Genomic DNA, 15,078 nt, shown 5'->3' on the forward strand with positions numbered 1-15,078 from the left:
AACAAAGCTGTTGTGACAGAGAACCAATAGGTACCAATAAGATGATTATTTGTGTCCTTTCTAAGCTCTGTATATAAAAAACAATATATTGCAAGCAAGGGATATTTGTACAAACAATCTAGAAACTTTTCAAAGGAGTCAGCCTTTTTTGTTTGTTTTTCAGTCTTTTTTTGTCAAACTCAGGAAAAAAAAGAAAAGGTATGAAAATACCCCGTTCCGTAGCTGTATTTCTCACATGATGTTTTTGCAAAAGTACCAGTTGCATCAGCACTGTCAAGTAGTTCCCAGACTCTTGAAAAACTTTTAAATAATTGTTAAATAATGACAGCATTTCAAAACTTCTTTTTTTCCTGCTGTCAAATAACCTGTCACAACAAAATCTCTGACTCATGCTAATATCTGCAGAGCTATGGCTTTGCACAGGCATAATTTTTTGATTCTTTGCTCGTAGCCACACAAGTAGAGCAGAAAATTTAAAAATCTTTGCAGCTCTGTGAGTGACAATGACAAGGTAGACAGACTTGGGCTTCCTACTTTGGTATGTTTCCACACAACAAATGTATCTTGACATGGTAATGTCAGTCTTTACAAAGTGGGGAAAAAAAAAAAAAAGAGAAGAAGAAAGAATACGAATAAAAGAAAAGAAAAATTTAATGGGATCATTTTCATAAAATACTAATGGGTTTTTTACATACTTGACAGTGCAACTTGTAATAACAGCTTTCACCTTTAGTTCTTCCCTCACTATAATTTTGTGGTGGTATACCTGGATTTTGTGATTCTGCAGGAATTCCTTTGGAATATTTTGCTTTGATGACATGGCTTTATGGGTTTTTGCAATATTTTTCTCAACAGTATGGCTGTCAACATTGTTAAGTTTACAGGTTTGCTGCAGAGCAGTGGAACTCTGTAGTAAAACCAATGCAACAAATATTTTAGCTCTTGTATCAGGTTAGACTTAACTGATAAAATCTTGGCTTGTGGGAAATTTTAGTTAAGTACTGGATCTTACAAGGAGTCTAATATTTCTAAGTGCATGGTGTGTCAATAGGCACCTGAGCAGCTAAAAATTCCTTAAACAACAGGTTGTGCCTGCCTAGTATGTAGGTGTGGCTGTAATGGAGGTAGGTTGGTTGTGAAGCCTTGTGGTGCTGGTACACAGCTGATCCTCAGCTTTGAGCTTTGTGCTGCTTATAGCATGAAGATAAAATGAGAACACTGAATTATGCTTTGGTTCTGTGAATGAATCTCATTTGGCAACCTAAGAAATGTTGATTTCTTCCAGTGTTTAGTTATATTTGCAGAATTACATAAATTTGACTGGTAAATGTTTTCTTCAAAAATGTGTTCTTTATCGTAAGGGTTAGAGTGTTTGTAGCACTGCTATGCTGCTCTATGTCTTTTAGATGGGTTTATTTTTCAGTGAAATACAAAATATGGAATTAAAATTTCCAAGTAGGCAAGGATTTGTAGAGGGCTCAACAGAAAAACATGCATTTGAATAAAGTTTTTTCAGTAATTTATTTTTTTCTCTTTCTGTAATGACTCTTTGATAGCCATTTCACAGGAGCAATTAGTCATTCCAAAGGTCTGAGTATGAAAGCTAATTGCTTATCTGCAATAATGGAAGCATTTGCCAAAATAAGGGGGAAAAAGCAAACCACACATGTGAATCAGTAACACCGTGTTGTGTGATGCTATTATTTATGACTGCTGAGGTGTATTTGTGTCCCTTTTGTCTCTTTTACTTATTGATGCAACTAATTTTTGATTGAAATTCAGCATTCTTTTAAATGGCAAGTGAGTCCTATTAGGTCCTTGGAAACCAGCTTTAACTATCTCCAAGAAAGCTTTGTATGGCACAGAGGGAAGTGAGGAGAAAACTACCTTGGAAATGCTTGTAGGGCACAGTTTCTTTAATGATATGCTTTAATTATTCAGCTGAAGACACACTTTTCAGATAACTGCAGTTGTTGGCTCTCTGAACTGGGACTCTCCCAGCTCAGGCATGGCAAAAAATACCAGAGAGTAACCTGGTATGCACAGATAGGGAATGAGAATGAGAATAAGGCAGAATAAGGCAGAAAAACATTGCGCTTTAAGCATGATTTCATGCATCAGTGTCTTAATGGTGTCTAGTAAAAATTTGTATCTGGACCTTGCTGCATTTGTACATTCATCTGCATTTTTCCCATGTCTGTTTATCTTAAATATGTGGAATGTCAGTAGCTGCCTTCCTGTATGAATGTGAGGGTTTTGTGTAGTCTGTTAATCCTTCCTAATCTCCAGCTCTGCCAGCAGCTCAGAATTTGGGTCAGAAATGTGCAGAGAATATTACAAACCTAACAATCAGAACTATAAGAAAGTCTCAAGGAAAAGATGAGCAGTGCAGTTGCATTTGTAATCACATAGATGGAACCTTAAAAGGGCACTGTACAATACTTCAGCAGTTAAAATGACAACTCTTCCTCATTAGGCAAGCTCAAAAACCTCTCTCAAAGTCTGCATTACTTTCAAAGAGCAACAGAGACATGAGATAAAAACAATTGTGAAGAGATATTTTTAAAGGATACATTGTCAAACAAAGTTACCTGGGTTCAAGGAGGATGGCTTTTCAGAAAAAAAATGTTTTTGTGGAAAAATAACAAAAGAACCTTTGCACGAACCTTATTTTTCTTCATTATCATTTTGCTATAAGGATCTGCTTCAATTCCATAGGATGAACTGCAATTTCAAAACTCCAGTAAAGTACCTCTATACTAGTAACTATGATTCTATAAGAAGCAGCCTGTATTATTTCAGCTGAAACTAAAAGTCCAATTGCAGTTACCAGAAGGCAGAGTTTCCCAAACAAACAAAAAAAAAATTCATATTCAATGAAGTCAGCCAGACAAGTACTTAAGAATATTGAATATCAGGACTTTTTTTTTTCCCTCTAATTTAGTCAGTGTCAAATTCTAAATTCCTGAATTGAACTACATTACTTTCCAGATTAGGCCTAATTGTTATTTTAAAATGTAAACATCATTTTTTCAAATTAGAGTTTCATAATACACATTGAAGAACATATATTGAAAAGTCAGTTATACTAATATGCATATATTTGAATCCATCATAGATAAAACAGGTATTTAAAGCTTTTATTTCAGTGTGATTAACTTGTAAAATTAACTGTAATACTGTAGTACCTTGGTCACAGTGCAGTAAATTCTGAGGTGATGTTCAAAATGCTTGTGCTGCTAACAAGTTATGCTCCTGTGACATAATTTTTGTGTGAAATCAGCGTTTCTCTGTACTTTATAGGGTATAACCATCAGCTCATCTGTGAAAACCAAAGACAGAAGTCGCCGGAATTCTACAGCCGAACAGCATCAGAATCCAATGTGTATTTGAACAGTTTCCATTACCCAGATCGTAGTTACAAGGACCATGCCTTTGACACATTAAGCTTAGACAGCTCTGACAGCATGGAGACGAGCATATCAGCATGCTCACCAGATAATATTTCCAGGTAAATCTTCTTTCCTCCTGATCCTGCAATGGTCATAGGGTCATATGAAAAAAGAGACTATGTACATGTACACTGTGAGAGTATGAATGCTGCTGATTGGTTAAGAAAATGTAAGATCATTAGTCAGGCATCATATTTGTCTAGCTCCTCATAATCAGGTTTAACTACATCTCACCTGTTTATTGAAAGATGAAAATAAAACTATGGAAAACTTCAGTAAACTTCAGCATTATCACTTAAGAGCAATCAGTGCTTCTCACCTGATCACTGCAGGGAAGGGATTTCCTCCGACAGGAAATTTTTCAGGGACATGTGCCATTGATGATGTACACTGTTCCACAAGTCCATCATGTTAACCAACTAGGTGCTTAAGCTAAAACACTCAGGCTTCCTCCAAAAGTCATGTTGCCCTTTCCTCTCCCTTTTCTGAGTCAGTAAAAATGAAGAGATAACATTGAAAGGCTTGGTTTACTCATCTTCAGAGGCTGTCAGCTCCGACACCATTTCTCAGATAGAAGGAATTTCCATGATCTGTGTTAAAAGTCCAGATGAGTCTCAAAATTGTGTGCAAACATTCTCTCCTCACAGTCCATTTTTTATATCTGACATTATGGTAATGCTTTCATTCCTGCTCACAGTCCTGCCCCAGCAGTTTCACAAGCATAAGTAGAAGCTGATGATTAAGTACAGCTTTGTCACAACACTATAAATACCTTGTGAACACATGGACAGCTTTTTTGGCTAGCATGTAGTGTTTTACTTAGCATCTGTTTGCTGTGGCAGGGAAGACCCTGATTTCCCCTTTAATGTCATTATCACTGCAGTGTTAAGAGTTTTAGAAAATACCACTGGCAGTCATTCTGCTGGCTGGTCTGCTTGGGCTGTTTTGCATTGGTTGATGTTGGTTTTGGTTTTCTTAAAGGAAAAACATTAGGACTTGGGTTTTGAGGATTTCTGTTTTAAATGGATAATCAACAAGTCTCTGATAGTTGGAGACAGGCTGGGAACTAACTCTGTGCATTCAGCTAATGTGCCAGTGATATGAAACCTTTCTCTCTCTGACTTCCTGCTCTAACCATTTGGAAGGAGGATGGACTTACAGGATCTTACCATCCTGTAAGTCCAGTCTCCAGCCCAGGACTGGGAAACTCCAACACCTGTTGAATTTCACTGGTACTGCTTGCTCTTGTGCTTCCCTCTGACTCTTGCAGGCATTGCCAGAAGGAAAACAAAAGCAAGCAACACAAAGAAAAAAATAGCCCAAATCAATACAAAAACCACAAAAAGGACCCTTTACAACAGATCTTTCTGTTTCTCATAAGGCAAACTTTGGTGAAAGAAGAAAAGAGTGTGAGCTGATGTTGTTGATAAATTCTGGAACATAAGCAGTTAATTTTCCTTAACAGAAATTCCCTTAAGTAAAATTAATTCAGACTGTTGTAGATGGTGTTTGAGTATATTTTCGAGCCTTATGAGCCTTTAAAGGAAAACAATTTATGATGCTTTGTTCTGACCAATTTAAAATAAGTTATATTCTACCATGTTTAAGGTGAGAAAAACTCTTTTTTTGTAGAAATGTGTAAAATTTGTGGGTGCTCAAAGTACAGAAGAAACAGAACTCCTGTAGTCATTCATCAACTCACCAAAGATACCTCTTTTTTTGTTAGTGGCTACTGCACTGAATTGGATCCGAACACTGTTAACTCCATTCTTAAATTATGTTGGACTGCAAAATATTTCTTTAAATACCAGCTATTATTTTAAATAAGAAATATTGGGGTTTTTTGCAGTGCTAGCACTTCAAATGTTGCAAGAATAGAGGAGATGGAGAGACTTCTCAAACAAGCACATGCTGAAAAGACTCGGCTGCTTGAGACCAGGGTAAGTGTAATTTTGAGTAACTGAGAGGAGGCATGTAAGTTTGGATAATATTCTTCTAATGCAACATAGAAACCCACCCAGCTATACCTAGTAAACACTCAAAAAACCCATGTCTTCCTCCTTGGCTTCACCTCACACTACAGCCCTGAGCCCATATGCAGTATCTGCTATCTCACAGGACAAGCTGATGGCAAAATCCCCAGAAACTTGTTCAGCATTGGTTGGATACCTGCTGGGGGAGCTGCTTAAGAAGAACCTTCATTTCTATTTGCAATTCTTACGCCAAATTTCAGTCCAGTGTGCTGGATATATATTTCTGCCTACTTAAGGGACAAAAAAGTATTTAGCCCTAGCTTAGAAATGACATTGCCAACTATAGTTTTGCATATAATTGAAGTTCTCTGTGTGCTGTGGTATTTAGGAACGGGAGATGGAAGCTAAGAAACGAGCTCTGGAAGAAGAAAAACGCCGCAGGGAGCAACTGGAGAAAAGATTGGAGGAAGAAACGAGCCAGAGGCAAAAATTAATTGAGAAAGAAGTCAAAATACGTGAGAAACAAAGAGCACAGGTCAGATATGGGGATGTGAAATGGTTTTGAAGTGCAAGACTTCCCCTTCATATACAGGAAAGGACTTAGTGTATTTCTGCCAATGGTAAACAGAACTGCTTTCAGCTGAACAGATAGATTTAGTGTTTCTAAAGTGCAATTGTGTTGCTAAAAGTATGTTTGGGCTCTTGGAGCCAAGTATTCATTTAAAGTTAGATAACAGCATGGTATCTATGTAGCATTTTATATATAAAGTATGAATATTAATCCTATGAAGTTTGTTACTGAATATAGGCAGAGCAGAATTTTTTGGCCAGAACAACAGAAATTTGTGAGTGTATTAATTTTATAAACCAGTGGTGTGGAGTTGGTGGAGTCTTTGTTTTGTTTTGCTTTTTCTTTTAATACATAAAATGCCTTGAAATGTGAATTATTATTTCCAAACATTTGACAGAAAGGAAAAAGACAAATAAGGAAGTTTTTTCAGCTCCACATCTTCCATACAGAGTAAATATTTTTTTTTTCTGAAGTTAATGGGACTGTACAACATGAGAAACATTAGTTAATTTAAAAAGTATTACCTCCTACATATTTTTGCTTCTTCTTTGGGCTTAGAGGTACCTTGAGTTTTCTTTAGGCTTAGTGTCTTACCTATTTGTTTATTCTTCCAAAACCAATAATATCTATGGGGTACAGCAAATGACTAGGCAGTCATTGCTAGTGTACCAGAGCAAGACAATGTCTCCATCTTAATAGAAGTATTTGAGTGCAGAAGATTCCATATCATATTGGAATATCTTTCTGGTTTTATCTGTGCTACCTTTTCTGATGTTTCACCAGCTGTTTCTAGTTAAATATATTCATTCATTTGTTTTCATATAAAATGTAATCAGGAATGCTAAATTTTATTTGCTTGCCTCCTTTTCTTCTAAGAAATTTGTTGACAACTCAAGTATGGCATAAACAACAATGCAATGCTGATATCTTTATCCCAAACTAGAGCATGTGTGTGTTGTAATAGAACGTCCTGTCAGTGACTGCTAATTGTCTGACTTGGCAGAGAGAAGAGGACTGAACTGGCAGGAAGACAAAAACTTATTTGTCAAAAATGACTGATTTTTTTTCTTTTTTCTTTCCTTTGTACAGTGAGACCAATTTTTCCCAGCACCTTTTGACACTTAGAAATGTAAACGAGAGGAAGGAACTCCATCTTTGCACTTGCCAGAGCCAGTGCCAGCTCATATCATACAGGACTGCATACTTTTAGAAGGGTGCTAAGAGTTCTTGTGAGCAACACAGCTCCTATTGCACCAAGAGGCTCTTAAGAATGCAATGAGGGAGGGTCCCTTTGATTTGAGACTCACAATGGGATTTAACATGCTAACTTGAGGAATGGAGCAGGAGCAGATTATTTTCTTCAGGACACTGATTTCTCTGGAGTCCAGGGGGAGAGAGAGAGAGGGAGATGGTCCTTTCACAGATCCTTGAAAGCACCTAAAATTAGCTTCTGTTCCAAAGAAACCTCTGCCTCAGCTGCAGCAGGAGCCTCCTCTGGGAGACCTGTCTTCTGTGTTTAAAATTACGGGGTGGTGATTGTGCATAGACCCTCCAGGCACAAAAAACAAGAATATTCCTTCACTTGGCAGAGGTACCAAATCATTATCTCCTCCTGCTTATTCTCCCAACTGACACCATCCAGGCTTGGTGCAGGGTCTTGAACTGCAATCAAGAAGGAGGCACCATCTTCTGCACTGCTTTGCTATCTTTTGCAGAGGGATATGAACTAGTTATCACAGTTAATTTGTTCAGCAGAAAATAATTCTGTTTTGTTTACCACAATATGTGTGAAACTAACTGGAGATTACAGTTCATTCCTATTATTAATGCTTCCTTCTATAGCACATGTTCTTATTATTTATATATTATAGTCTGCATAAAAATGCCTGTAGCTGTAACTTAAAATTAAAGAGTGACATCTGTACAGTGAGTATTTAGAGAAATAAAGAGTTTGCTTAACATATGAAGTTCTTGGACTTCATCTAAGGCAGCAACACACCCTTAAATTTGATTAATGTCTTAATTCTATGACAGCTTTTCTGTGCTATGGCCTCTGTTTTACCAGCTTATCAGCTGTTGATTTCAAGAAACTTCGATGGTATATCTGGCTTTTACAAAGTTGTCCAACACTGTAAAGTTAGAAGTTTAAAGGATTTTTCTTTTCAAGAATATTAGAGCTGCAGTAAAAGCTCTTTATTTTTCTTACATTTATTCTTCAACTCTAATGAGGAGTTTTCAGATATGTCCTCACAGCAGAAAGTGTAGGAGAAGATAAGGCTTCTCTTAATATGATTTTCTTTCCTTTCCTGTAGGCCCGTCCCTTGACTCGCTATTTGCCCGTTAGAAAGGAAGACTTCGACCTACGAAGTCACATTGAAACAGCTGGGCACAACATAGAGACCTGTTATCACATTTCTCTCACTGAGAAAACCTGCCGAGGCTTTCTGATTAAAATGGGAGGGAAAATTAAAACATGGAAAAAACGGTGGTTTGTTTTTGACAGAAACAAGAGGACTTTTACTTATTATGCAGGTAAGTTGCAGGATTGCTACTAGGGTACATCTGTTCTTCTATTTTTTTATCAAACTCAGCTGAGTTAAGAACAAGTAGGGAAACCAGATAAAACTTAGATTTCCATTTCATCCATTCCCTTAGAGGTAATGTGAACCCTTCCCTATAGCATTCAATCCTCATGCCAGGTAAGGCAGAATTGAGCATACAAAACAAAATAAAGGAGGAGATGCAGATAGGCAAGAGAAAAAATGGAAGATGATCAGGTTACAAGTACACAGAATAATGGTTCCATATATTTTATTTTAAATAAAATATTATATATTATTTAAATATTATATACTTCCCTCAATGACTGAATGATTTCTTGTACCCTTCATATCAGAATATAATTTATACTTACCGTGAAAATTGAAGTGAATGTTTCCACAGTCCTATGCTTAATGTGAAGAAAAGGTTTTCAGGAAATTAAACATACTATGGTAGACTTTTTGAGTTTGCCTTATTTTGAAAGTGTAAGGAATTTCAGATGAAGAATACGCAATAGTCTAAAAGTGTTTCTGTTCATGAAGTTGTGTTACACAATATCTCAAGCCATTATAAGCATTACATTACTTTGTTATCTTAGGGTAAACCCAGAAATGGGGAATTTAAGAACATACTTTTTTCCAAATACTGTGCAAATATACACGTGGTTTGACTTTGAAGTTTCAGTTCTGAGGAGGCCACAAAAATAACATTGTGCTCTGAATATTTATTGTTCAGAAAGGCCAGAAAGGGGCATATGCAGGACGGCTATTGCTAAGACGCAAAAGAAAACACTGAGTACAAAAACCACCCAAACAGTTTCATTTACTTTACTGACATAACTCCTTTCCAGCACCTTCTAAGGAACTTAAAATTGAATTCATTACATTCATTCATTACTTACCCACTGAATATTTCTTACTAGTTTGCAGTAATACAATGAGGAATGTGACAAACATTCTATATTTTGTTCTAAACATCTGGTTTATTGGTTAGGAAGGCTTGTAACACACAGTAGTGTTCCCATGTGGTACTGATCTTTTTTTGTCTTTTTTTAGTAGTTCTGTTAACATTTAATGGTTTCACTTTTGAGTGCATTATAGTTGCCATTATGTAATCTCAATTACCACAGAAAACTTTTGCTAATGTCTCAAGGACTCCAGCCAACAAGCATAGTTTTATGAGGAGTCTCAGCTGCACTAATATGCTGCTGCTTGTATGAGTGAGGATCTTTAAATCTATAGATCTTTAAATATGTAGTAGATTTCCAAAATAAATATTGGTGCTGCAAATTCAGAGTAATTGAAATCTAAGTGAATATCCTGAGATAATGCTTTAGTTCTGACAGTGCACTGAACCAAGAACTTAGCCTGAAGTCTGACAGCTTAGTGTGGTGACTGAAGCACCTGCACTTTCTGAACTGAAGCATTCAGGGAACTCTACCAAGACACTTTCAATGGGAGCTTGTGGGTACCTGAAATAGTCTGGTAACCAAGGCCCCAGGTGGGCTTGAAAAGAGAGTGGATCCCCTGCTTACTAGTAGTGCACAGACAGCACACTTTGTGTAGTGCTGTGTTTATCTTAGTATAATGTGTGCTGTGATCTCATAAGCCTGTATCTCAGTGCTTCAGCACTGCTCCTCTGGGGGGTGGCAGGAAGATTCCCAAAGCTGCATCGTTTGCTCTCAGGGATTTCATTCTGTCATCATATTTTTTAAGAATTCCTTGCAGCTATACATAGGATGTAAGCTGAGTTCCCCAAGTGTTTAAATGACAGCAGAATCCCTCATGGGACTGATAAAGATGTTCTGCATGACTGTTCAGTGTTGAGATGATACTATGACTTGGGGGCAGAAAACGTTATATTCCTCTAATAAAAAGTGCTGGGAGTGAAAGGAAGTTTGCCTTTCACATGCAATTGGGATGCTTCTTAACAATTTCTCTCTCCACCGCAGGAAAATGGAGGGTGGATGCTTCCCTGCCCTGCTCCTTTTCCTTGTGAAAAATTATAATGGTGACTCTTAAGTTCACATGTGAAGAAGCATTTTTTAAAAAAAAAGTACATGCACAAACTATGTTCTAATATAAAGATTTTGCTGTCAGATCATATTGAAAATTTGACTGTCATTGCAGTTTTCTCTTGAAGGCAAACTGGAGACCTTAGCCTGTGAACTGTGTGAAGTCTGGCTGGTTTTCATGGAATTGGAAGACTGGATATATCTGAGAGACATCTGTCCTTCTGTGGGCTAATACCCTCCATAACATTTAGCCAGCTCAGTGAAGGGAGTGACTTGCAAATAGATGAGGAAATTACAAAAGCTTTTATCTTTAGAAACTAGGTGAAGAAGAAGGCAAAGTAAAAAATGCATCTCTCAATAAAATCAACAAACTAGTAAGAAAATTTGAAGGTATCCATGGGATTTCAGAAGCAGAACTGCTAAATCAGTTACTTATCAGCTGAATATATATGGAAATGCAAATTAAGCTTTTGCTTCTTAGTGGTCATTTCAGTTCTGAAGTAATTTCTCTCTTCTGTTTTAGACAAACACGAAACTAAATTAAAAGGTGTAATATATTTTCAAGCTATTGAAGAAGTCTATTATGATCATCTGAAGAATGCATATAAGGTAAACTTTGTTATTGCTGTTTTAACCATGTATCACACAGAGTACCTAAAATATGGTAGCGGCTGTAAAATTAAAGGGAGAACTAACATTGGGAAAAAAACCCAAACAAATACTTAAAAACAAACCCTGGGGTGGAGGAAAAGGAAGAGGAAGCTAATCAGTGATTAGCACTGTTTTGGCAGCTTTTTTCATACTGATGGAAGCAGAGATAAGTGTCTACCTGCAAAGTAGTTTTGCTGCAAGGAGTTCTGTAGTCCAGTGGCAAGACCACTGAAATCAGCGACTTGGACAAGTCAAGGGCTGGCTGCACACTTCAGTCCCAGGGAGGGAGTTAACTGTGCCAGCAGTTCATGGCACACCCTGCCTCTCAATTGTAATTTAAATGAGCTGTGAACTGTAAAAATACTGAAGCCACAGGGGCTTGCTTCTTAGCCGGATAGCTGATTCCCCATAGGGTCAGAGCGCCCCAGGCAAGCAGTCTTAAGGCCGGATACCTCAGCCCTTCAGATACCTCAGCCCTCCGGGAGCTGAGTGCCCTAGGCCGGACTACTGCACAGCTGTGGCCCCTTAGCAAGCTCAGTGATTGTCAGCTCTTAGTGATATCAGCTCTTTTATGGTTTCAGCTCTTTAGCTTGCTCTAGGGGCTTTGGCTGGTCGTGGCTTCTAGGAAAGCAGACAAGGAGAAAGGAGAAGGCGGCATCAGAGTGTTCCGCGATGGTTTATTCTGAGGGGTTTGCGAAGGGTCCAAATGCAGCTCTTCTAACAAAATGGGCCAAAACAGCCCCTTTTATAGAGTTAGGGGAGATTGGAAACTGACCAATTGTAAGGGTTAGGGAAACTAGCCTATGGGGTCACAGAGAGATAAGTAGGCCTGGAGGACCAGAGTGAAGACTTCTGGTTCAATTCCTATGACTCAGCATATTCTTATCTCTAAGTATTTCTCCATGGGGCTGTAGCTGGCCCTGTGCCTGCTACAGTGAGCAGTTTGTGGAAGCCACTGGACAGAGTGGGGGAGTTACTTATTTGGGCATGAAACAACAGCTTGGAGCCCTGTAGTACTGTATAATAGTCTACTGGAAAAATGCTGTAAAATGTGTTTATGGTGGCTACAAACACTTTAAATGCATCTCTGCTGCAATATAAGATGCAGTGGTACAGTGTAGCAGGCACAGGGCCAGCTACAGCTCTGTGGAGGAATGTTTAGAGATAAGTATTTGCTGCGTCATAGGAATTGAACCAGAAGTCTTCACTCTGGTCCTCCAGGCCTGCTTATCTCTCTGTGACCCCATAGGCTAGTTTCCATAACCCTTACAATTGGTCAGTTTCCAATCTCCCCTAACTCTATAAAAGGGGCTGTTTTGGCCCATTTTGTCAGAAGAGCTGCATTCAGACCCTTCACAAAACCCTCAGAATAAACCATCGTGGAACAGCCAATGCACCTTCTCCTCTCTCCTTCGTCTGCCTTCCAGAAGCCATAGCCAGCCAGAGCCTCTAGCAAGCTAAAGAGCTGAAACCATAAAAGAGCTGATATCACTAAGAGCTGACAATCACTGAGCTTGCTAAGAGGCCATGGCTGTGTAGTAGTTGGGGCTAGGTCACTCAGCCCCCAAAGGGCTGAGGTATCTGGCCTTAAGACTGCTTGCCTGGGGCGCTTTAACCCTACGGGGAACCAGCTGTCCAGCTAAGAAGCTAGCCCCTGTGGCTTCATTATTTTACAGTACAGCACTTTATCTTTTTTCTTAACCCTATTCATAAATATCCCTGTAAGCAAATCCCCTTCTGATACCAATAAATGGCTTTGATTTCACTTTTCTGGTATCTTCTTTGTGTTTTATTTGAGAGTCCCAACCCGCTGCTGACCTTCAGTGTTAAGACCCATGACCGCATCTACTACATGGTTGCTCCTTCTCCAGAAGCCATGAGGATATGGATGGATGTCATTGTTACAGGCGCAGAAGGCTACACCCACTTCATGTTATAATAAAAGAGAGCAATAGGGCATCCTGCAATAACATACCTAATGAAGTTAGCCATAGGTAGTGACAGCTGAAAAGCCAGTGAATACCCTGAAATGTCCTCCTTATGATGTGCACCCAAAACTTCAGATTGAGAGGAGGTTACAAATGCATTGAAAAGGGGGGATTGTTACCTGTTATAGTTGATCTTTATAGGAATGGATGAGCTTAAGCTTTTGAGAGAATCGTAATGCTCCAAAATGGATAATCAGGCAATTTTAATTACAGCATCTTGGTTGAATTGTAAGTTTCTACAAATTCTCTTATACAGAGAATGTCTTCATAAATTTATACTGAACAGTTTACAAGTGTGCGTGTTCTCATTGATATGCAAAAATTCTAGTAGTGAAACAAAAAAGTGTAATATGCATATATTTTAATATGCAAAATTTGACATTTATAGATGATTAGGTGACTTTTTAATACCTTTAGTCAAGTATTTTATAGAAATACAAACAGAAAAGAATCCCTAAGGTACACACAGTTCTTGCCTTAGTAGTTAAGTGTTACAACAGAGCCAAAGAGTTAAATGATTCCCTTACATTTTCATATTGTTACTTGTACCTAACTTTCTGTAAAGGGACAGTGCCAAAACTCTTAATGGCTTTTAATGTAATTAAATTATTATATTCTGTGTGTTCAAACACTTTGTGGCAACAACTCTATGTTTAAAGTTTGCATCTATGGAGCTCAACAAGTAAAAAAAAAGAAACCCCGAGAGGGATAGCTTTATAAAGATGCATTTTTTTCCACAAGGATGAGAAATGGAAACACATGTATTAACTTCCTCATAAAGAGGGGTTTTTTAAATCCCCCCTGTTGAACAGAATAAGCTGATTCTGGACTCTACAGCAATTTTCTTTTATATAATATGGTCCCAGTGTCATTCTAACCTTACTCTGTGCCAAGCGAAATCTTTCACTCTATTGAAATCTCTCAAATATTGCCTGCCTTTAAAGCAGCACCAAAATCTCTACCTGTCTGAATTCTTTGGAGCCAAGCTTTCAGTCCCAGGGAATTGTTTTGTTGTTTAATGTATATCTGCACAGAATAATGCTGTCAAATAGAACAAAAAGGGAGAGGTGAATTCCAAGAGTTTACACTAAGCAGTGTATGAATAAAAAACTCTGAAAGTTTGAAGTAGTAGGGATTGAGATTCGTAAAGCAGCAAAAATACTGATGGTGCAGTGGTCTCCCATTTTAAAATCACTTCCAAGTCCTTGAGTAATATTGCAAAAATATAAATTATTTAATTGAAATGAACTTCAAGAAAGTGTCATATTATGACTTAAAAGAGGTTCTGTTTGATTATAATTGAAACTTACACACTCTGTGGTTTGTGTACTAGAAGAAAGCACATTCACCTTTTTTTTCTCTGATGAAAAGTTAATGGCTTTTAACTGAACAAATAAACTGAAACCAGAATAGAAGTATGCTGGCAGAATATTTTTGTTATACTTTTTAAACCCTGTATCTGTAATGAACAGGTTTGTGGTATGTACAGGTGATGTGGTTGTTCTAGCATGACAAACATCAGTTTCTACTTGAATCATAGAAGAGACTGTTGTTGCAAGATAATTGTTATCATCTGTGCAGATCACAGCCTGTAATCTTTAATTTAAAATGCTATTAAATAAATTGCTTTTGTTTATAGTTATTATTTTTTCCTGATGTATTTTGATTTTATTCCCAAGTATAGTTATAAAGGTTTTCTAATACTGATTTTTGTATCCTGCATGATGCAATGAAGGCGTTTCAATAAACATTTTTAAAAATATACTTGTTTCAAATATTTTCTTGTTGCATTATCCTGAGACATATATGCTTGTCTTTTACGTAGTTATATACAGTCATACAAACAACACAGTATTTCTCAGTAACACTTAATTGAGCTATTCCATGT

General features: G+C 37.6%; 1 protein-coding gene across 20 annotated transcripts in view; it reads left to right on the forward strand.

Moving 5' to 3' along the window:
• The window catches only part of PHLDB2 (pleckstrin homology like domain family B member 2), an 87,664-nt gene extending 72,712 nt beyond the window's left edge, over positions 1 to 14,952 (forward strand). For all 20 annotated transcript variants that reach the window (XM_059837644.1, XM_059837651.1, XM_059837753.1 and 17 more), the window contains 6 exons: positions 3,304 to 3,511; positions 5,302 to 5,392; positions 5,814 to 5,960; positions 8,309 to 8,528; positions 11,075 to 11,160; positions 13,001 to 14,952. In XM_059837644.1, coding sequence (XP_059693627.1) covers positions 3,304 to 3,511; positions 5,302 to 5,392; positions 5,814 to 5,960; positions 8,309 to 8,528; positions 11,075 to 11,160; positions 13,001 to 13,141 — 893 coding nt within the window. In that variant the 3' untranslated portion in view covers positions 13,142 to 14,952. The remainder of the gene's footprint in view (positions 1 to 3,303; positions 3,512 to 5,301; positions 5,393 to 5,813; positions 5,961 to 8,308; positions 8,529 to 11,074; positions 11,161 to 13,000) is intronic.
• Positions 14,953 to 15,078: the final 126 nt, after the last annotated feature.

Source organism: Haemorhous mexicanus, chromosome 2 (genome assembly GCF_027477595.1).
Source record: "Haemorhous mexicanus isolate bHaeMex1 chromosome 2, bHaeMex1.pri, whole genome shotgun sequence".
NCBI lineage: Eukaryota > Metazoa > Chordata > Aves > Passeriformes > Fringillidae > Haemorhous > Haemorhous mexicanus.